Source organism: Oreochromis aureus, linkage group 22 (genome assembly GCF_013358895.1).
Source record: "Oreochromis aureus strain Israel breed Guangdong linkage group 22, ZZ_aureus, whole genome shotgun sequence".
In the NCBI taxonomy this organism is placed as follows: domain Eukaryota; kingdom Metazoa; phylum Chordata; class Actinopteri; order Cichliformes; family Cichlidae; genus Oreochromis; species Oreochromis aureus.
In genome coordinates, this window is record NC_052962.1 from 23,592,296 (window position 1) to 23,614,036 (window position 21,741).

Consider the following 21,741-nt stretch of genomic DNA (forward strand, 5'->3'; position numbering starts at 1 on the left):
TTGCAGTGTGATATAGTGCATGGCCTTTCGTCTGATGTCTGTGACTGAGCTATACTTGTCTGCGAGCCTATTTCCCCTGCCGCTGTCCTTCATAAATCCAATGAATTACCCAGTATCCCCCCTCTTTCCTCCATTAACCCTCCCCTGCCGCCCACCTCCCTCTTCTCCCCCTCCTGAACGAGTGATCAATTAAGGCCCTGTCCAGCGCTCACTGCACGTCAGCACTTCCTCTCCTCCTCTTATCCCCTCCCTGTCATTTTTCTCTTCTTTTCGGGTGTTGGACCAGCCACCACCAACACGAAAGGATAGGGAGCAGAAAAAACCAAAGACGGTAGGAAAAACAAAAAGAGAGAATCTTTTATTTTCAGGATGAGAAATGCTCTGTACAGAGATGTGAGTTTTCAGGTGTCAGTATGTGCTCAAGGGAAAACATCCTTTCGTAAACCCTCTGGCAGGAAGTTTACCTTCTGCCTTGCTAGAGGACTTTGCTTTAAAGAGGAAGAGAGAGAAGACAAAAGATGAAGGCAAGTAGAGAGCAGTTATAAAGGACTTGTACAGCTGTCTCTACACTCTATCAGTTCACAGTGAGAAAATACATGTGCACAGACAGTGCTGGTCAGGAATGTAATGCAGTAAACATATTTTGTCCTAGAGGAGTAAAGTAGGAGATTTCTGTTTATTGTCATCAAGTCCCATTAAAACTAAAACAAATCAGCTGAAATTACTGCCTGTGTGGCCAAAGCTTCCTTTTCCTTTGTGTCATAAAATTTTAAGGAACGCATTAATGAGCCACACTTCACACTGAGTGTCATGCTCCTCTGTTACGATGAAAACAGGCACTGTTGTATTTTATCAGGGTAAATCCCTCAGCCGTTGTTCTGTTGCTGCAAAAACAGCATCAAATGTGCGTCTGGCGGTGTAAAACGCTTGCTAGAAAGTGCACTGCGTAGCTGTTTTTTCAAATTAAAAGAAGAAAAATAGCATCAACCTTGGGATTTGTTGAAAAATACAGAGAAACTCTGCTTTTATCCTTCAGTGGGTTATTTAGTATCTGAGGATATTCTCCCACACAGCAGTCAGGTAAACTGAATGAAAGTGATTTATGTCTCTGCTTACAGTTTGAACTTATGGTTGAATAGTGAGCTTAGTGAGATCCAACACCTGCCACACAGTTGCAGGGAAACACAAGTTATCCACATCTTAATGTTAAAGCCAGACCTCTGTGGGCTATTTAAGGCTCCGTGTTTGGACAGTCACGCATATTTTGTACTTCTGCACGCCGTCAAAGTGGATTTTAAAGCAAACACTGAATATGTGATTAAAGTGGAGTTTTAATTCAAGTGTTGCTTGAATTTACTGTTTAGTAATTACTGCCTTTTTCATCCACACTCCCCCATTTTCAAAGGCTCAAAATTAATTGGACTTACTAACATATTATTAAATATATATGGACTTATTTTTAAGCACTTGTATGAAAGTTTTTGTAGTCAGTGACTGCCTCAAGTCTAGAACCAATGGATATCACCAAATGCTGGGCTTCCTCTCTTGAAATGAGTCTCACTTTCTTCAGTTTTGTATTTAATAAGTGAAAAGCATGTTTTTTTGGGGCTGAGATCAGGTCACTGACTTGCTTTTGCAGTTGCACTGTGAAGTGCTTGACTGAGTTTGGCAGAAAATGTGGTAGGCTTCAAATTATGAGCTGTTTTTCTCCTTCTTCCCATCATTCTGGTACAAATTCATCTTAGTTTCATCTGTTCAAAGATTTTTTTTTTCTCTAGGATGTTGCAGACTCACATCCAGTCTAAAAATGGGGGAATCCGTATAAAAATGGTTGTCACATTGTGATTGTTTGATTTGAAATCCTCTGTAGTGGTGTATAGACGCAAAACTATAACACTTGTGTCTCGACCAACAAAAGATGAACTTTGCTGTATTTGCATTACATCCTAATAGACAACCGCTCATATTATCTCTTTCAAAAGCAACACACAGACTAGTTTGAACAATTTCCATTCATCCCTCCATCTTTTTTAACCACTTATCCAATTCTGAGTTGTGTGGGAGTTTGAACATTTTTTAGTAGCTGTGCACTAGAATTGTACTCACATAGAAATTCACATTGAAATGCTCAGATAATAGCATCAGTGAAACACTGGCAGACTCTGAGTTGTTAAAGGTGGGCTCTATCCTAGCTGTTTCAATGACTCATCCTTCCCTTATAATCCTTGTGCTCAAAATCCCCCCATCATTAAACTCCCATTATTTCAGTATAGCTTACTCCATAGTGAGGATCAAATTGAGATTTCAGACACTTATAAATTATCCTTTCCCATCTCCGCTGTCACTGACTAAATGTAGGGTCACACGACTTTAATATTTTTCACAATGTTACATTTCCATTCAGATCTGGGACTTGTTAAGTGCACTCGTGTTGTGTTATGTAATGACGAGGGAACACTTTTATATACATCCTGTGCAATTACAATGAACGCACATTGGATGTTTTTTTATAATTTTTCCTCTTTTTACTGTAAATTGCTGCGAAACCCTCAAAGTTAGGGAAGCGAGTCTAGGAGAAGCTACATTTATCTATAGATATTTGTAAACAGGACTAACTTTGCATTCTGCATACCTTCAAACTGTTTGCAGACACCCAAATATAAAGCATATACAAAAGGTAGACAAAGCTACAGAGTCTAAAAAGTGCAGCCAATACATAACTGTCTCAGACCAAAAATAGAGTCTATGGGGGAAAAAAATATCCTACTCACTTTATCTTTGATTTCAATAAACACTCTTGATGAGTTTATGATCGTGATTGCTACTTTCAATTCTTGGATAATACGATGTTTATTTTGTAAAACATGATCCCCTCACTGTCCTTAAAGGTAGATAAAGCAGGGTGTGTGTGCATTAGGGCGTGGCTGTCCTGTGACTGACAAGTTGCTACCCTACGAGCATGCAGTATCCCTCAGTTTCTCAGTCACATCATCCCTCCTCATCGCTTCCAGTTTTAAATCATCAAGATGGCAAACAGCCAGCATGCTCAGCTCAGGCTCTGGACTGGGATGGGGACTTTGCTAACCATCGCTGATATCACAATTACTACATTAATCTTTCATATGCGTTCTGCAGAGACAATTCATTTGTTGTTTGACTGGGCTTCCACTGTATGGACAAAAGCACTGGTACACTGCCTCTACAAGAGCTGCTCAGCCATGGAAACCCATGCTATGAAGCTCCCAGCGAACAGATATTGTGCTGATATTAACATCAGGGGAGGTTTATCTCTCTGCAGAGGACTGGCAACTTTTACGGACTATGCACCTCAGCGTTCAACAACCCCGCTCTGTAACTTCATGTGTCAGAGTTGCTGTGTTTCCTTCCACTTCTACACTGCAATAATGCCAATTGCATCAGGAAGGGCATCCGTATGGTGCCTCTGAGGGTTCACATGCACTCCAACTTAAAAAAAAACACCAGCAAATAGGAAAAAGCACATGAAACCCAACAGAAGTTTGATGGAACAGCTGCGGATGTGACAGAAACCAAAACATGCAAACTGCACTGAGATACGCTTAAAGAAAGCAGAGGCTTCATCTGTGCTGTGTGGCAGAAAAAGATGACAACTAATGATGTTGTCATCATTAGCAGTCAGGATTAGCTGTTTTTGTTTTTTGTGAGCTTTTATTGCTTTTTTTTTTCTATTTCCGTTGTGTATTGGTCGCCTTTGCAGCATTTTACCATTGGCTGTTGTTGTTGTTTTTTATTTGCTTTGCAGTACATCCGGCAAACATGTAGAGCTACCTGCTGCAGTGACCCTGTAGTGACAGGGCAGCAGCTGAAGGCGGCAATGCTGCAGCTGATCTTTAAATATCAATATAAGTTTCACAAACTGACTGCATGATATGAGTACCACGCTGTAATTCACTCGCTCCCCCATTCATAAATGTTTTTGAATGCAGACTGCATGGCTGAGTGCTTGCTGTTATACACCTGCAGCAATGGGACTAAAAACATTTGGATTCAAAGATTAAGAGGTGTGCCCCATTACTTTTGTCCATATAAGTAGTTTGTGTGTTGGCGTAAACCTTCAAAACGCCGCTGCAGTGTATTTCATGGAAAATATGATCCTATTAAATTCTCTTATCTCATTTTAGATCAGTGAGGAGACTCTAAACCTCTCAATAGATCATACAGAAATTTGATGGGATGTTTTTTCGCTGTGATATATATTTCTTATTTTGAATGCCCTCGCCCTATTTTTCTGCCTCTCGTGCCCTTTTAAAACCCTGACCTCCCCTCTGAGTTATTAAACCTTTTAATACGAAATCCAATGAGTTTCGCTGGTCTATTACGAGCTGCCAGATCCACTTAGACGACTGCCTCGTAAGTTATTATCGGTTCAGGTCTCCGCTGTGGTGCAGCTACCGGCCACTGCATCACTGATGACCAGTTAATTCAGTTTCCCAGTCATGATTAGCGCCGCACACTGTGCACACTGCTGAGGAGCTTTGATCTCTGCTGATTGTTGCAGATTGGCAATCGTCTCAAAGAGATAAGGCCTCGGAAATTTAAAGTGGCTCGCGAGCAGTGGAGGGACTTCATCTTTTAAAAGCTTATTAGTCTTGAAGATTATCCGAGGTCTTTCAATTTGACGGTCATTAGATGGGTGCGATTGAATAATAGATGAGATCCTCTTCTGTTCCTCTGTGCTTTCTTGCTCTTCGGTCCACTTTTGCGTATCCAGCAACAAGCCGCTTACTGCGCCTCACTGTGCCAGTGCCGTGGGAGAGGCAGTCTCGTTCCTTCACGACTGCTCTTTGTTGTCTGTCCTTGTAAAAGTCTCTGTCTCCTCTCCCCGCCCTCTCGTCCTCACATCACTCTAAATGATGCAGTATTTTCTCAACATGTGGGAGTCTGGGGCTGTCTTCTCTCTTCAAGAAAATAAAACAGTAAAATGTCTGTCTCATTTATCTATCTGCCTCTCTCTTCTCCACCCTTATTCTTTCAATCTCTCTCTCTTGCTCTAAGAGCTTTCTTACTCCAGGTTGGATTACACTGATAATCCTCCCTTTCTTTATCCATTTCTGGCTCAGCGCTCTCCCTAATTTTGGAGGAAAGTCTTTGAATTAACCAGAAGAATCCATTTCACCTTTTCAAGAATCTGATAAAGCACCCTGCTTGTCGTAATCTCATTTTACCTTCACTCTCCATCCCCTTCTTCATCTGTTTTCTTCTTTTATTTCAGTTCCAAAACAGAATGTACTGCAAAGAAAACCTTTTTTTTTGTTTCCCATTGCTTTGCAATCACAAATCACAGAGCCTACAGTCCACTGGAAATTGGGTTTCCTTGGATCGGGGCCCAGTCCATCTTTTATCCCATATTTAGTTTCTTTCATCCTTTCCTTCACGCTTCTCCTCCTCTTTTTTTTTCTTTTTCTTTGTTTTCAGACAAAGTCTTTTGAAATAGCGTCCGCAAAGTTGGGAGCAGACATGAGGATTGAGATGGTGCATATGATGTTGAAAACGCTAAATGCCACCAGACAGAGGCGGTCAATCACAGCGCCTGCAAATTTCCACTGCTCCGCCATGCTTTCGTTCTCGTCTTGCTCCCGGAAGCGGTCCGCCATGTAACGCACCTCCTCCAGGATGGCCTGGAGCTGGGGGTCTCCCATCCCTACAGTGGAGCACCCTCCAAGACCTCCCGCCCCACCTCCAAAGCCCCCACCACTGGAGACAGTGCTGGGACATCCTACAGTATCCACATTAGGGGTAGGCGGTGGAGGGGAGCTGCAAAATTGTGACGGCAGGTGTGGTGGTGGGCTTCCCGCCACTCGCGGAGGCCCGGCGGAGATGTTGTTTCTCTGGATGCTCTCCGGGAGCACCGAGGGGTCGTCCATGCTCTGAAAACCCATATATAGAAGATTCCCGTTGTTGTTAGCACTCGTCTGAGCCTGGAGGTGAGGGTGTCCTGCATGAAGCGGCCCTGTTTGGAGGGGAGCCAGGTTCTGTGGGTGCAGCGGGTGGAGGGACTCCGGAGGGTTAGGGATGCTTCCGCTCTGTGACCCCGAGGAGCAACGGCGCAGGTGTGGGGCGCAAGGTGGCCGCTCTGGGTCGTCACTCTCACCCGGGCGCTTCATCCGCAGGAACCATGCCACCCACTGCAGCAAAACAAGCCGCACCTAGTAAGAGAGAGAGAGAGAGGGGGACACAGATATGTAGAGATGAGAGTGGGGGCCTCGAGGGAGCACAGAGCATAAAAGCACTCAAAGAAGTAAAAGAAAACATAAGAAAGCAGCCACGAAGCACTAAAAGCAGCTACACATCCTGACCTGCACCTAACGCCAGTTAAGCTGGGCTAATAGGCAGTTATTTGTCTCTTTCAAACTGCAGCTGCACTTGTAGAAGTATAAGATCCTCACCAGGGTCGCCTGAGGAAACGATTTTTTTTTCTTTGACTGCATTCCCCACAGAGAGGATACTGAGAAAGGTAGGCATACATTCAAACTGTGGAAATATTGAGAGCGGTGCTCACATTACTGTTTTATGACTCTAACAAGCTTGCTGTAATGTTGTATTGAGCAGTGTTTAAATAAAGACCTTCGTTTTTGCTCTCCCACAAAATACAAAAAAGACTCCAAGTCCCCTGAAAGGGCATTCTGGCCCAGCAGCGTCCAGATGGGTGTCTGGCATCTAATGAGCAGCTAATGTCCAGATGACTGCTCAATTACACTCGACAGAGTATGTTTACCAGCCAGGTAACCGTCTCTGTTGCTGCTACCGTTGACGTAGGTTTTTTTTCAGGGGCTGTAATTATGAACTGTGCTGGTTCGATGCCCTCATCTGAACCACATCAATTAGCCTGTTAATTGGCCATTGGACTGTCTGAACGAGCCATTCATCAACAAAGCGTCCTTGAATTGTGTCGATACATCGAGCATCTGCGCTGTCATGCAGTAAAGCTGATGCACATGTATCGAAAACTGCAGGCCTGTCAGTTCGTCTCTGCAGTCCACACATAAATCACCGGATAAATACATCTTAAGATGCCATTTATACATTTCAGCGGTTGGTTAATATTACATTACATGACATTTATTTTCATTTCACACCTTCTTTCAACATTTTTCATGTTTTAAAAAATTCACGTTATGACAAAACTTTTGTTAAAACAAAGCTTGATGAATTTTTTATCATTAAAACGAAGGCGAGGAAAATAAAAAAAGAAGGAACGAGCCAAATCGAGTCCGCCCACATATCCAGAGTGCTTTGAAATGCACTCCTGTTGAAGTCTGTGGTGAGGCATTTGATGAACACACTCAGGCAGACTGACACTGCTGGATGAGTCACAGCCGAGGAAGTCAGAGAATAAAAAGCGAAAGAAAACTGGCAGAGGAGCACAGGTATAGCGCTAACAAATGGATGAAATGTTATTGAAAATGGCAGAGCAGAAGAATGATACTAAAGCTTGAATAGAGATTAACAAAAAGATTAATTTGAATATATCTGCGTGAATTAGAAAGACCGATCTCTTATTAAAGCAGCGAAGCATGTAAGTGATGATGTTTGTGGGGTTAGGCTCACCCATTTGGGCATTTTTCCTCCGGTCGGATCGTGATGATGATACTGCAGAACCACCACTGTGGCGATGACTGACATCCCAACGATGATCATTATACTGGCAAAGTACTGACCTGGGAGGAGTGGGAGAGGGTAAAATATTTCATTTTTAAGTCGCACCATAATTTCCTATACTGCCTCAGTGAATTTCACAGAGTCTGCTAACAGCTTGTTATTTAGGAAACAGCCCAGCAATCATTGTATAGAAGTAAAAAATCTACAAAATGATCTTGCAGTTTATTTCTAGCCTACTTAATGTCTGTTTTCAAGGACTCTAAGGTCAGCAAGATGAGGTATTTCACTGAAACACATTATGATGAGATTCTCAAGAAAAATGTGAATTTTTAAGGATGGTGTGTTCCTGTTTTTTTCAAGGTGGATGTCTTCATAATACCACTTCTGCCAAGTTTATACTGTTGGGGGAAAAAATCATCAAACAGATTAACTCCACAGCAGATTCTCCTAATTAAAAAAAAATAAGCAGAAAGGAAAACACTAATGACTATGACTCTGCTTTTTTTTTCTTCTCTTACGTTTTTAATGACCAGGATTTGTGTCTTCAGGCAAAGATGGCCTTGCATCTGTCTCGGTTGCCATCTAAGCTCGCTAAACATAATTTCCAGCAGCGTGCCCACAATCATTTTAGACTATTAAACTTTAAGGTGAGCAGGTGGCCATAGTATATCCTGTGATTACAGTTTTTTGGGGGGGGAGCATTGTGCAGATTTTCTGGTCTCCTGTAGTGCAGTACTGTGCAAAAGTCCTGAGCCATCCCTCAGTTTTTCATGTTTTGCAATGAAAATGGGAAATAGGTGCAAAAATTGATTAAAATGTGCAAAATGAAATCCATGGAAATAAAGTGTATAAGGCAATCTGTACAATTCAAACAGATTGGAAGTCAGTGTTTGGTATGACCACCCTTATTCTTCTGTCTTAGGGAAGCTTTCTTGGTGTGTCTTTAAGTAGTCTTCATGAATAGGACATTCAAAGCTCTTCTTTGGATGTTGGCTGCCTTTTGTTCTGTTCTCTGTCAAGATGATCCCACACTGCTTCAATGCTTCATGTTGAGGTCCGGGCTCTGGGTAGGTCAGTCCATGACTGATGGTGCTGCATTGTGAGTTTTTCTATCCAGGTGTGCTTTTACTGCTTTAGTGTGTTTAGGATCATTGTCATGCTGAAAGATGAAGCTGTTGTCAGTCAGACACTTTCAAGATGGTATTGCATTATGGATCAAAACCTGACTGCACTTTTGTATATTCATAATTTCATCAATTTTGACAACTTTTGACAAGATCACTGTTGCCACTGATTTTCACTGCAGTTCCCTGTTTCCCTTCCCTAAGAATACCTTTCTTGACAGCCACTCTTCCACTCAGACTATCTCTGATGAGGGTCCAGTGAACAGTAGATGGATCAACTGAAGGGTCAGACACATTTCTCAGGTCCTGTGTCAGGTCTTTGCTGCATTTTTTCCTATTTCTTAAGGACACGACTTTCGGATACTGTTCATCAGCTGTAGATACTTTTTTGTAGGTCACTTCTTTTTTCCTCCACTTGTCAAATTTCCTTAAATGTTTTAGGACACACTGCACATCATCCAGAGAAATGCCAAGTTTTCAGCTAACAGCTCACTGAATATGACTTTGTGCAAAAATACTGTTTTATGTCTGCCAGACTGTGTTATATTTGGCCCTGGTTTTAGATTTAAAGGTAATTAAATGGAAACAACGTATGTGTTTTTGCAACAGGCTGCTAATAAATTTAAAATGAAGTTTTCTGTTATGTATAAAAACAACACTGGTTTGTGTCTGGAGTTAGAAGCCTGTTTTATCCTTGAATGAGCCATAGGTTACTCTGAAAATTGTCAGGTAAAAGAGAGCCTGGCTCCTTGGAAGCAAATGTTAAATACATGAGAGGTGGATTGTATTAAAAAAAAAATCCTCTGTACATTGTAAAGTCATCGGTGAAAAGCCTGGGTGTTGGACAGATGGTCCATTACTGTGGTTCAAATTTAAATATCTTCACTATATGATGAATTGCCCTGGAATTTTGTGTGACATTTGCCAGGTAGGGTTAAGTGAGAACTACTGTCTTTGGTAGCTTTTCATGTAGTTTCAGGGTTCTCAGATTATCAGAACAGCAGCCTTTGGGAACATTTTGTGCAGCCTGCAATCAGGTAATGTTCATTTCATCCATTCATAGTTCATGTTACACTCTTGCACTGCAGAAAGACCATTGCAGAAGACAGCATACTTCCTCCGTTTCAGCCTTGAAGGCAAAGTATAAAAGGCAGCATCACTCAGCTAATGAATTAAAAAAAAGCTGTAAACCTGAAAGCATTACCAGCATATACAACCACCATCTGAATGGTCACATGGACACCTGTGTATCCCCTCTAAATTGACACTAGGTCATTGAAACCTTGAGAAATCCTGATCTACAGTTAGGTCCATAATTTGTTGGACACAGTATTTGTAATTTCAACAGTTAAAAAGAAGGAATGCACTGGCCAACACCAAAATGCCTAACAGACCACAGAAGACAAGTTCACAACATCTAACAGTCACCAAGGCTCTCGGAGATGCTGATCTACAATCAGCAGAGCCTTTAGGGTTAACTTGTCCTAGAAAGATGGGAAGAGAAAAGTAAGGAGAAGGACAGAAGCAGCTCATCAATCCAAATTTACCACATCATCTGTGAAACAAGGTAGAGGCAATCTTGTGGCATGGGCATGTATGGCTGCCAATTGAACTGGACTACTAGTGCTTATTGATGATGTGACTCCTGATAGAAGCAGCAGGATGAATTGTGAAGTGTACAGGGCTGTACTCCCTCCTCAGAGTCAGCCTAAAGTGGATTGCACAGTGCAAATGGGTAATGACTCAAACCAAACTACTAAAGCAACCCAAGAGTTTCTCAAGGAGAAGAAATTGGATTTTCTTCAAATGGTTGGTCACCTGATCTCAACCCAAGACAGCATGTTTAGGCCTGCAACTGAAGGTGGCTGCACTAAACGCCCAGCAGAGCATCTCAAGCGAGGAATCACAACATTTGGTGATGTTCACGGGTTCTAGAGTTGAGCCTTGGATTTTAATCCAAGTTTTAAAAACAGTCCTGATATTTAAAACTATGTTAGTCTGTCCGATTCCTCCTGAGCCTCTGAAAATGGGGAATTGTGTCTAAAAATCACTGTACTTCCTAAACAGTTCATTTAAATTTGTTGTAAAACCCCAGAATCAAAGCCTTGAATTAAACCCTGCACGTCAATCACATCTTAATTGTTTGGTTTAAAATCCACTAAGGTGACGCAGAGAGGCGAAACTACAAAAAATGTGTCTTTGCCCAACGAATTATCAACCTAACTGTTTCATCAACATGTTCAGTATCCACAGGCTAACTATCAATTATAACAAACAAAAAATAAGCACAAAGCATCGATCGTTCCCATCAGATAGAAACTGCATGCAGTATTTCCAGTGAGTCAGACAGCCTGATTTGATGCTGTGTGTTGCGATGGCAGCAGATTCTTTTTCCTATGAATATATCCATCTTTCACATACCTATGAGAGGGACGGAGTCAGATGTGGCTGGCATGATCTCTGCGACCAGCAGCATGAAAACAGTGAGAGACAGCAGGATGGTGATACCTGCAGATAGAAAGAGAAATAATACATTTTGTTAGGCGATCGATCCAGCGGTTTGGTCTCCTCCCCTCAGTCGCTCTGTCTACTTCTGAGAAACTGCATTAGTGCATTTGGTATTTTGATAAATAGTCACACTCAGGAGGAGATCGGGTTCGATTTATGTAAATGACCGGCTAACGCTCCTACAGTGAATCACTTTTTTGGCATTGTGCACCTCTAAAGCTAAAAAAAAAGCACTTCCACATACACAGCATATAACCCTTTTTAAAGGTGTTCAAACACCACCAGTGTGCGCGCGAACACACTCCTCACACCCTCCCGCAATTCTATCTTCATTTATCCGCCGCCACACAATCTGTCTCACTTCTCCAGCAGACGGAATTCAGGGAGTGCTTTGCTGGCATAACTGTCCCCATTCAGAGGCATTCAATTAAACTCCCAGGCCGAGAGATAAAATATGAATGCTCTTTAAGGATATTAGGTGAATTAAAAATGCGTCTTTTATGTCGCTTTTTCTCTTCACATATGACATTTATTCTTTTTAAAAGCATGCTCCTCTAACCCTAACGGCCCGGCCGCACGGTGCACGCGTCTCCTCCATCAAGTGAAGTGACAGAGTATTTTTCTGGAAGCCAGTGTGTAAGCTCTCCCCCCAATCAATTCACTAGCTTTAATTACATCAATAGGTTAATTGTCCGTGTGTGTAAGGCTTGGCATCCCCCCCCACCTCTTCCTTTTATGGAGAAATGCTGCGTAATGCATCCTGCATCGGGGTTGAGGTTAGGCTTTGACAATGCTGTTGCCTCCCAAGCAGACATGAGTCAAAGAACATTTAGATAGAAGGATTTATCCAATTATCAAGGTGAACTTAATGCAATGTCAAGCTGCAATCTTCTATTTTCTTAAACAATTAGTCAAATAAATGGTGGAAAAATATGCAAAATTTCACAAAATTCAAAAGTGACGCAAAAAAAGAATCTTGAGCCAATTAAATTAGATTTAAAAAATGTAAAGCTGAGGCTTTTTCTCTATTTTTACTTTATAAAACTTAATCGGTTTCCCAAACATACAGTCATAAATTTTCAACCACTTCCCTCTTCCATTAGTTGCCTAACAGTTTTAGCTCTATAAATGTCAGATAACGTGAAATCTGGACTATTTAATGTCCTGAGGAGATGAACATTAGTCATCTCTAAACAGGTTGAAGGAGATATTAAAACGTATTTGCAGCTGCTGCTTGATCACGGCAATGCTCTCTCTCTCTCTCTTCCAGCCCATTATTGTGCGATTTGGATGTCTCTCCTCTTCTCCTCCTCATCAGTCCTCCCTCTCTCTTTTGTGCTGTCCTCTCTCATCCTTTTCGAATTCTTCTCCTGTCGGTGTTATCTTTTTGCCTCCCTCCCACACCCATCGGTCTGTGTTCCTCCTCCTCGCATTTCTCATCTTTCTATTTTATCCTGTAATCCCTCTCCTCTCTCAGCTCCCCACCCCTCTCCCTTTGTCTGTTTCATGCCTCCCCATAGTCTCCAGTGCCACTCCTTCAATTCTTTTTTTTTTTTTATTTATTCCGGGATGGCTTGCTTGTTGTGAGCTCAGTTTTTGGCAGCCTATAAACTACTTTAGTCATACCCGGGAGCAAGTTGGAGATTTTTGCATATTTTACACGTTCTTTTTGCAAAATATATACATTCATTTTTTAAAAAGCCTGAACATCGTGTAAAACCTGCGAGTCATTTCAATCATATAAGGAACATTTGGAAGTCTTACTGCATTTGCAGCAACATGCTTGGAGAAAGTTGAAAGCAGTGCATTGAAAAACTACAAAAAGTCATGGCCACATGTGCTGCTTTTGAGGCGCCATCTTTTTCATGGAAGACACCTCGCTTCTTCCATGTATTACAGCAGCTTGGCTCTGTAGTGAGTTTGTGTGCCTGAAGTTTCTATTTTCCTTCAGGTTTAGTCTTTACACCGCGTGCATCTTGCACTTGAAGCTTTCATTGTTTGCATTCATGATTAGTTTTAAATCAAATGTGCTCGCATTGATTCTCAGACTGGTTTACCCTATATCTCTGTGTGTGTGTTCATGTTTCTGTGAAGTCTTTTAAAACTAGTTTTTGATCCACTCACCCAATGAGATCTTCTCCCCGGAGTCAGCAGGCAGCACAAAAATGAGCAACGTCATAGAAGAGAGCAGCACACATGGGATGAGAAGATTCAAGGCGTAGTAGAGCGTTCGCCGCCTTATTGTAATAACAAATGTCACATCCGTGTAGGGCTCCTTACAGCAGTCATAGAAGACCTCATTCCTCTTTCCAGGAACTCCTGGAAGATGGAGAGAAAGTGGTTTGATTGCTCATGCCTGAATAAAAGTGAATGCAATGCGAACATTTTTCCCTACTCACCTATTAGGTCCCATTCTCCGTTGGGCATGTAGCCGGAGATGTCAGCTTCGACCATCTGGAGGTCCAGCAGCCAGCCGTCATACGTCCAAGAACCAAATTTCAGCTCACATTTCTGAATGTCAAAAGGAAACCAGCGAACATCCACATTGCATGTGCTCATAAAGATTCCTGAGAAAAGGACAAAAGCACAGGGGCTCCTCAATCAATTGACTAAATGACAATAATGAACCGCCGCTTCCTGAGGAGAGGTGACAAGGGAAAGATGTACAGCCGGACCATTTGTTTTGTGCAGGGAGTCTGTCCAGAATATCAAGTTCCTTGTTAGAGAAATCATTCATTCACTTCAAGACCTCTTTTTTTTTTTTAACTTTCTACAGAAACTGTGTGAAAAATGTTACATCAAAACCAAAAGTGCACACTGCAACAGGATTTTTATGAACACCCTGCAGGTCTACAGAGAGTTTTTAAATTTAGTTTGGAGGCTGAGGAAGTGAAAGCAAGGACTAGATTAGAAACGAGCTCCCGTCAAAGAGATGGCTATAAAAACAAAACTTGGCAGCTATATATATTGTCACTCACAGGTTTCAGATATTTTCTGCTGTGAACAAATGCTGCTTCTGCTCTCTGCCTGCACACACACACACACAGCTGTTAGCTAAGCCTCAGCTAGAGAAGAAAACATCAACGATGACACTGAAAAATGAGATTGTGCACAGTGCCATAATCAGATTACCACTTCTATTATGCAGAAATAATAAATAAATGCACCCGCTCACATATGCACGGCATAAGTGACCAAGAAATCATAAAGACACACTTCCACCCCCAAACGAAAAATTGCAATGATTCTCACTGTGGTCGCTGGCGAGCTGCAGCCCTTAAAGTAATTACTGAAATAAAACGGTCTCACACACACACAAGCGCAGAGAACCAAAATGCCAATGAAGCCTTGCAGCTCTCAAAGACGTTCATTATGAGCCTGCCCACATGCAAATCAGCCTGTGGAGGTAAATGACAACAGGGAAAGAGGGCTAACAGGTCAAAATCAGAGGTTCATCACCAAATGGAGTAGAAGGTATAGATTTTCTCTCTCTCTGCACTTCTTACTCACTAAAATCCAGCTCCTAACCTCAGGTTCCAACCTTTGCTTCATGAGTGTGTCTTTATAATTACTCCAGTTATGAGCTCCTAAGGCCCTGAAATCTAAAATTACACCGATTACGTTAAAGCAGATCCGCCTCTCTGTGCTTCAACTCCATGCATATTTGCAGCCTGCCTCTCGAATATATCCAGTAACCTTGAAACAACACCTTCAAACAAGGTGCCAGAATCTTCTCTGCAGCTTGGAACAATCTGTCTCGCAGCTCGTACGGCTCCCAAAATAAAACTCCATCATTCTGAGCATTTCAAGGCCTAGAGACAAGATTACCTTGTTATAAATGTCATCCGGTCCAGATATGAGCTAAAGCCTGTTACACGACGTTTCCTGTTAGGCCATTAACACAACACAGCACCTTTACCTCTGCAGCAAGAGGAGTTATTCAGACGGCATGCAGCAGACATCTGGGATCCTCCACATCTGAATTATTTACTGCGTGTCAAGCTCCCCGCTCCATGCCTGCCACCCACAAACTTGTTGCCTCTTATTTACTGACAATAACCAGCTGAACAACAGGAATTGTAGCCAGGCATGTGTCAGGGAGCTGATTTGTTTCTCATTCTACTTTTTCTTACTTTTTTTCATTTACTAATAAAATACACACATCAAACCACTCCTCATATTTCTCCAAATCGTATCTTTATATTCTCCCACTAATTGACTCTAGTCAAAGAATTAAGCAGCTGTATTTACATTCAGCAGCAGCTCATGGGATGGCTTTTGGGGCTTGCAGTCTTAGACTTTTTATTCAAAAAGTCTTTTCAGGCCCTCCCAATCTCTCTCTCCTCACCCCAAGAGATGGGATTCAGTCTCAGGCTTTGATAATCTGGTGTATAACGAAAAGACTGAGAAACTGCAAAGCAAAGGCCTGTGGAAATACGAGAGGGGAGTCTATACTTTTGTGGGCTTGCATTTGGGTTACGGCAGGAAGCAGAGGAAGTGAGCGTCTCCTATTTATAGGTGTTACTCACAGAGCTGGGAATCCGTAACCAGTGACTAACTAGGGATGCTGTTTTACAGTGATAAAATATTAATGTCAAGTGTACAAACAGTAGGGAGACATGACTGGATTGTAGAATGAGACGCTGCCGTTGCACCTCGGGGAAATGTGGAGGAGATAGGGAGGGAGATGAGCGACGGGGAGAGCAGGAACGATGATTAAAATCTAAGAAATATGCGGAAAGCCTCACCTGGGGGAAGATACTTGGCAAAGCCGCTGGAGTTCACCAGAACATTGGTCTTAAAGGTGGAGTCAAAGTCATCATCTGCACTGAGGAAGGACAGAGGAGGAAGTGACACAACTTGTTGACGTTTGCGCGTGCGAGGCGAGCGTTTAGGGGTTTATGCAGGGTTTACCTGTTGTAGAGGAGGATGTCTGGGGTCCAGATTTGATCCGTAGTAAAGCGAAGATTTTTCACTCCAGGATGTTCGCTCTGGTTCCACTGGAGATAGTGGTCGTACCAAGTCTTCAACACACAAACACAGACATGCTGTCTCACCAACCAACCTGCAGGCAAAGTGTTGCACACTAATATTGCACACGAATTGCCAAAAGTATTCGCTCGTCTGCCTTTACACACACGTGTATTTGAGTAACATCCAAAGCTTAATCCATAGGGTTTAATATGATGTCAGCCCACCCTTTGCTGCTATAACAGCTTCAACTTTTCAGGAAAGGTTGTCCACAAGGTTTAGGAGTGTCTTCATGGGAATTCTTGACCGTTCTTCCAGAAGTGCATTTGTGATTCATCCCAAAGGTGTTCTGTCAGGTTGAGGTCAGGACTCTGTGCAGGCCAGTCAAGTTCTTCCACACCAAACTATCCATGTCTTCATGGAGTTTGCTTTGTGCACTGGTGCGCAGTGCTTTTGGAACAGGAAGCGGCTATTCCCAAACCCATTCCCTGAAGCTATATGCGCTGGTCTTGAGCTAATCTGAAGGCCACATGAAGTTCGGAGGTCTGTAGTGATTCACTTTTTGTAGAAGTACATTTTATACACTTCTGGCTGTGGAAGTGATTGGAACACCTGAATTCGGGGATTGGATGGGTGATGAATACTTTTGGCAATATGGTGTATTTCCAAAGCCCTCTACTGTTCATCAAACTAAAACAGAAGATAAAAGGAGGGCATTCTTCCATCTACTGTGTTATTCTGATAACAGTGTCCACTTTCTTTTTAATTTCCTGCCTTTGTAATCGAAGGCGCTTGGAAAGAAGCCCGACTGGACCTCTTTAAGTTTCTTGAAGACGTTTTCACCTCTCATCCGAGATGCTTCTTCAGTTCTAAGACCGTCTTCAGGAAACTTAAAGAAGTCCAGTCGCTTTCCAAGCTCCTTGGATTGCCATGACCTGGATGACTGAGAACCAACACAGATATTCCTGCTTTTGTCTTTTTGCCCACCCTCATTAAATTCACTTCTGTTCAATCCTTTTTGCATTATAGTCTTCCCTCTCTCCTTTTTTGCTCATCTTATGTTCATCAAGCCTGTGTCTACATTTAGATCCTCCACGTTGAAGTGATTACAATGATACATGGACTTCAGGGTGACCTTAATTTGCATGTTAAAGACTGAGAAAACTAGTTTTTGCCGCTGGAATACAATAAAAAAAATTATCACCCCAAAACATTCAGAGTCTCTCAGGGGTCCTTACCATCTGCAGCCACATATTAGAGGTTAACACCTGGTTCTTCTCATCCTGCAAAACATTTACACCACTTAAATCATCATTTGCCATATAAACCACGAGGCAAGAGGTGTGAGCACTGCTCTTGCTCCATAAATCCACAAACTAATATCAAATATTTGAAAAAAAAATCTGGTGCATTATTAATACCACAGTTTCAGGCATAAACAAACTGCATGCTCAATGCTTGTTTTTTTCTGTCTAATTTCCATTTTAATTGCAAACAAGCAAATGCTCAGTGTTCTCCATGAAAAACAAAATCTTAATCCAAGGATCTGAATTTGTGTTTTTTAAATGTTTTGTCTGATGTCAGAAATCAGCAGCCCCCAAATGAGTCTGAGATGCCTACCACATCCATGATCTGTATCAAACTGAGGCTGAAGGAGACGTTGAGAGGTAGGGAGTCGTTGGCCACTGGTCGCTCCATCGGGTTGTAGTCCTTCAGGAGGTTTTTCAGCAGAGTCCTCTGATGAGGGCCCTGCAATGATACTGAAAGGCAGAAGAAAGGGCTCATGTTTGAATCTGATATAACGCTCAAGTGTGGAAGCAAGCGAGATTTGATGATTTTAATGTCTATATGTTCACTTTTAGTAGGTCTGTAACCAGATTATAAAGTGTGTTTCCAAAATTCAAGGAAAAGCTCCATAAAAAAGCAGACTGGGGGAACAAATGTAAAAAAAAACAGGCTGCTGATCAAATGAGAAGATTTAACCTTGAGGATTTCAGCCTCCTTATCTATAAATACATCCGGAAGAACATGACTGAAATGAAAAGAAGACAGGAGGAAATGCATGAGGAGAAGCAGGTTTAATGATGAAATTAGCAGAAATAAAACTGATCACTTATCTCGGCTTTAAATGTAACCCTGAGGAAGGGTCCAGCTCCTCAGTCAGAGTAAAATATTTAAAATTAATGCTGAAAACGCGGAAGAAAAATCAGCAAAGAGAAGAAAGCTTCAGAGCAAGCGTGGAGAACATTAAGTAAACAGGAACTAATTAGAAATGTAGGAAAACCTTATCAGGGCATAACTGGCACTAATTAATGTGTAATTAAGTTTGTTTGAGAAGCTCAGAGGTAATGCACATTAACATGTTGAATTAAGATGTTGATTGGCATAGAAGAAGTGAGAAAATATCACCCTGACCACAAATGTGCCGTTTGTTTGTGTGCATGTAGCTGTTTGTTTGTTTCCTCTCAGCATACCCATCATAATAAAACACACAAGGTTTATCCAAGAACTGGTATTCTAATTTATTGTTTATACCATGCTGACATCCATCCGTTTCCTTGGCTGTGTATTCAACTAAGGGGAAGTAGAGAGGTCGCTGGTCAGTCATAGGGTCAACACAGACAACAAAACCCTCTCACATCCACATTTACAGATAATTAACATAACAAGCATGTTTGAGGCCCACACTGGCACAGGAAGAACATGAAAACTCCACCAAGTAGGTTTGAACCAGGCTTCTAGCTGTGAGGTGTCAGTGAAATATACATACAGGAAATGTTTCAGATATTCAGTGTTGGAATCTCTCTTTTTTTTAAACTACAGCTCTGAAACTCATAGATAAAATGTTAAAACTAAAAGAAAGCAATCACAAAGAACTGGTTACATCCAAGATTGGATTAGGATTGTAGAAGGTATCTCAGAGATGGAAAGAATTACATTCAATATCGTACTGATGGGATGTAACAATGATAGACAATGGAGGAAGTGGAAAGCATTTTTAAGTGGCACCAAAAACACGACATAAAAAGAGATTTGCATGTGATAGAAGGTGAAAAAAAGACATGTAAACTCCAGACGGTGTGCTTGTTTGTTTGTAATGTTCCTTATTGTATTGTTTTCAATACTAACTAAAACTAATAAAAATTAAAGTTGGAAAAAATAAAAAACTGCTAAAACTAAAAAGATAAATGTATACGCTCGACTTTATTGGGTACACCTGTTAAAGCAAATATCTAATCAGCGAATCACGTGGCAGAATGGGTAAGCATCGTGATTTAGGTGTCTGAGTCTGAACATCGGAGGAGCTGCTGATCTGCTGGAATTTACCCCACACGACCATCTCTAGAGGATAGAGAGACTGGTCTGAAAAAGAGAAAATATTCCCTATTCCCAGTTCCCTGGATCATGTTGATCTTGGAGAGAGCTTCAAGCTGATAGGAAGACAACAGTAACTCAAATGACCACTCAATACAACCAAACACTACAGCATATATAAACAGACAACATGCTGGACCTGGAAAACGATGGGCCATTCACCACATCTCAGTCCAATAGAGCATCTTTGGGATGTGGTGGAATGAGAGACTAACATCATACATGTGAAGCCGACAAATCTGCAGCATCAGTGGGATGCTATCATGTCAATGTGATCAAAGTACTAAAAGCATGAAAAGATTTGAGAACCTGCAGTAAAATATGTGGAAGATTTGGATCTTGCAGAAAGTCTGTGCATTTCATACTGATAAAGTTTTATATTTCCGAGGTAAATTGGTAAATTTATTTGCCGGGATGTGGTATGCTGTGCGTGAAATGGAAGGAACTGTTTGTTTAGTGAAAATGTCACTCGGTGTGCTGATACCCGAATAAACTGCTGCGAAAAGCAGATGCAGCCTGTACTCTGAACAGCATGGAGGAATTCTTTTTATATATTACACTGTTATATAAGTTTGCTGCTGGGAATATGACAGGATTAAACCCTAGAGGTGCGGAGTACAAATTTACATGCACTTGTGGTGGTGTTTCCTTTCAAAGCTTGCCAAGTAATGAAAATTCCCTGAATGTTTTTTTCTCTAAAAATCTGCGTGCCAAAATACTGTCAGAAACTTTCGCTTCCTCGGTCTTCTTGTCTTTCATGTTTCCCAGCTTTTAGTCTTTGAAACCAAACGAACTGAACACTCTTTCACTGCTGGTACTTCTCCCTGTGGGTAAAGTTTGCCCGCTCTCCTCTCAGGTCTCTCAATCAATTGTCAGCCTTTACATTCAACTGCGACTCGTGCTGCTCGGAGCGCCGTCGGCTCGTCTGCAGCAACATGTCCACAACACGGAGAGGCAAGATGGAGATGGAAGAGCCAATCTATACGTCAATTCATTTGATCTCTGACAGGTTTTCCATATGAGAGCCCCTGGTGTGCACGCAGATTTGTACAGAAAACGGCAAGGCAAAAACTGCTTCCATTTTTCTATCTGACATCTGCCTCGCTGTGCTGACTAGATGTCAATCTGCCAATTACAACATCTCACGTAGAGGCATCCAACCCCGTTTCTCAACTCAACTAACATCCAGAAAATATGAGCACAGTTAAGACGTAAACAAACAAAGCAAACAGGTGAGCAAGAGTCTCACTTTTCTTCTCCCGGAGTCTCTTTCCTACTTCCTGCTATTCTTATTCCACTGCATACTTTGTAAATCAAGCGTCGGCAACGTGGACTCCAGTGCCCGAATTCCTATAAAATGCTGCTGCAATCCGATTCCCTGAAAACAGAGTGAAAGACAGACAGAGAGAGACATGCAGGCAGGCTCACCGTGGATCAAAGCAGAGAATCCAGAGAGGAGCAGAGCCACTGAGTGCCACATCCTGGTGGTGTGGAATGGGTAAAAGAGAGGAGACAGAAGAGAAGCTTCAGATGTTGGAAAAAAGAGGAGGAGGAGGGAAGGGGAAAGGGGGGGGATACAGAGAGGAAAGAAAGGGAGGAAAGGAGCAGAGACTCAGGAAGCTGATGGAAATCCTCCGGTCCGCATCCAGTCAGCATCAGAGGGAAGAAGTGCAAGCGTGTGCTGGAAGAAGGGGAGTCGAGAGAGGGCGAGTAAAAGGAGGAGGAGGAGATGCTGGTTGTGCTCTCGCTCCCCCCTCTCTCTCTCTCTCTCTGTCTCTCTGGGAGGTGGGACTAAAATGGAGAGAAGAAGAGAGAAAATGTCAGTGATGGGGTGAAAGGTTTGACGATAAAACAGTGAAGTGTGGGGACGGATGGGAGGAAGGAGAGAGTTTAATTGCTCTATCACTGTGGGCTGACCTTTTTAAAGACAATAGAAACTGATGAGGCACACGATTTTAAGTGCTCTTAACACTAACGGAGAAGGAGTTTAAGTGGGAAAAAGGGGCTGATCGATGCAGCAGGGTGAAAAATGTTTGACATAGGCTCAACGCGTGCATAAATTCATGTGGCAAGCACCAAAAGTAACACATAACTGCCTATGCTTCTCTCAGTAAACTGATAAAAT

The 21,741-nt window shown here is 42.1% G+C and overlaps 1 protein-coding gene across 2 annotated transcripts; it reads right to left on the bottom strand.

Annotated features, from left to right (window-relative positions):
* Positions 1–333: 333 nt before the first annotated feature.
* Positions 334–21,346, bottom strand: chrna11 (cholinergic receptor, nicotinic, alpha 11). 2 transcript variants are annotated; one of them, XM_031738783.2, is made up of 10 exons: positions 21,045–21,346; positions 17,862–18,001; positions 17,480–17,524; positions 16,185–16,294; positions 16,019–16,098; positions 13,670–13,837; positions 13,395–13,589; positions 11,184–11,270; positions 7,588–7,697; positions 334–6,185 (listed from the first exon to the last, which is right to left on the bottom strand). In XM_031738783.2, the coding sequence occupies exons 1-10, from the start codon at positions 21,094–21,096 to the stop codon at positions 5,451–5,453; spliced, it is 1,722 nt and encodes a 573-aa protein (XP_031594643.2). In that variant the 5' UTR covers positions 21,097–21,346; the 3' UTR covers positions 334–5,450. The 2 variants fall into 2 exon arrangements, with proteins under 2 accessions (XP_031594643.2, XP_039461768.1); XM_039605834.1 differs by lacking the exon at positions 21,045–21,346 and adding an exon at positions 20,866–21,003.
* Between the last annotated feature and the right edge of the window lie 395 nt (positions 21,347–21,741).

Excerpts from the sequence above, each read along its gene's own strand:
- chrna11 (XM_031738783.2), bottom strand. The coding sequence starts at position 21,096 with ATGTGGCACTCAGTGGCTCTGCTCCTCTCTGGATTCTCTGCTTTGATC. Across the intron at positions 16,295-17,479 it reads CTAATATGTGGCTGCAGATG|ACTTGGTACGACCACTATCT; the intron begins GTAAGGACCCCT and ends TGTGTGTTGAAG. Across the intron at positions 16,099-16,184 it reads GACATCCTCCTCTACAACAG|TGCAGATGATGACTTTGACT; the intron begins GTAAACCCTGCA and ends GTCCTTCCTCAG.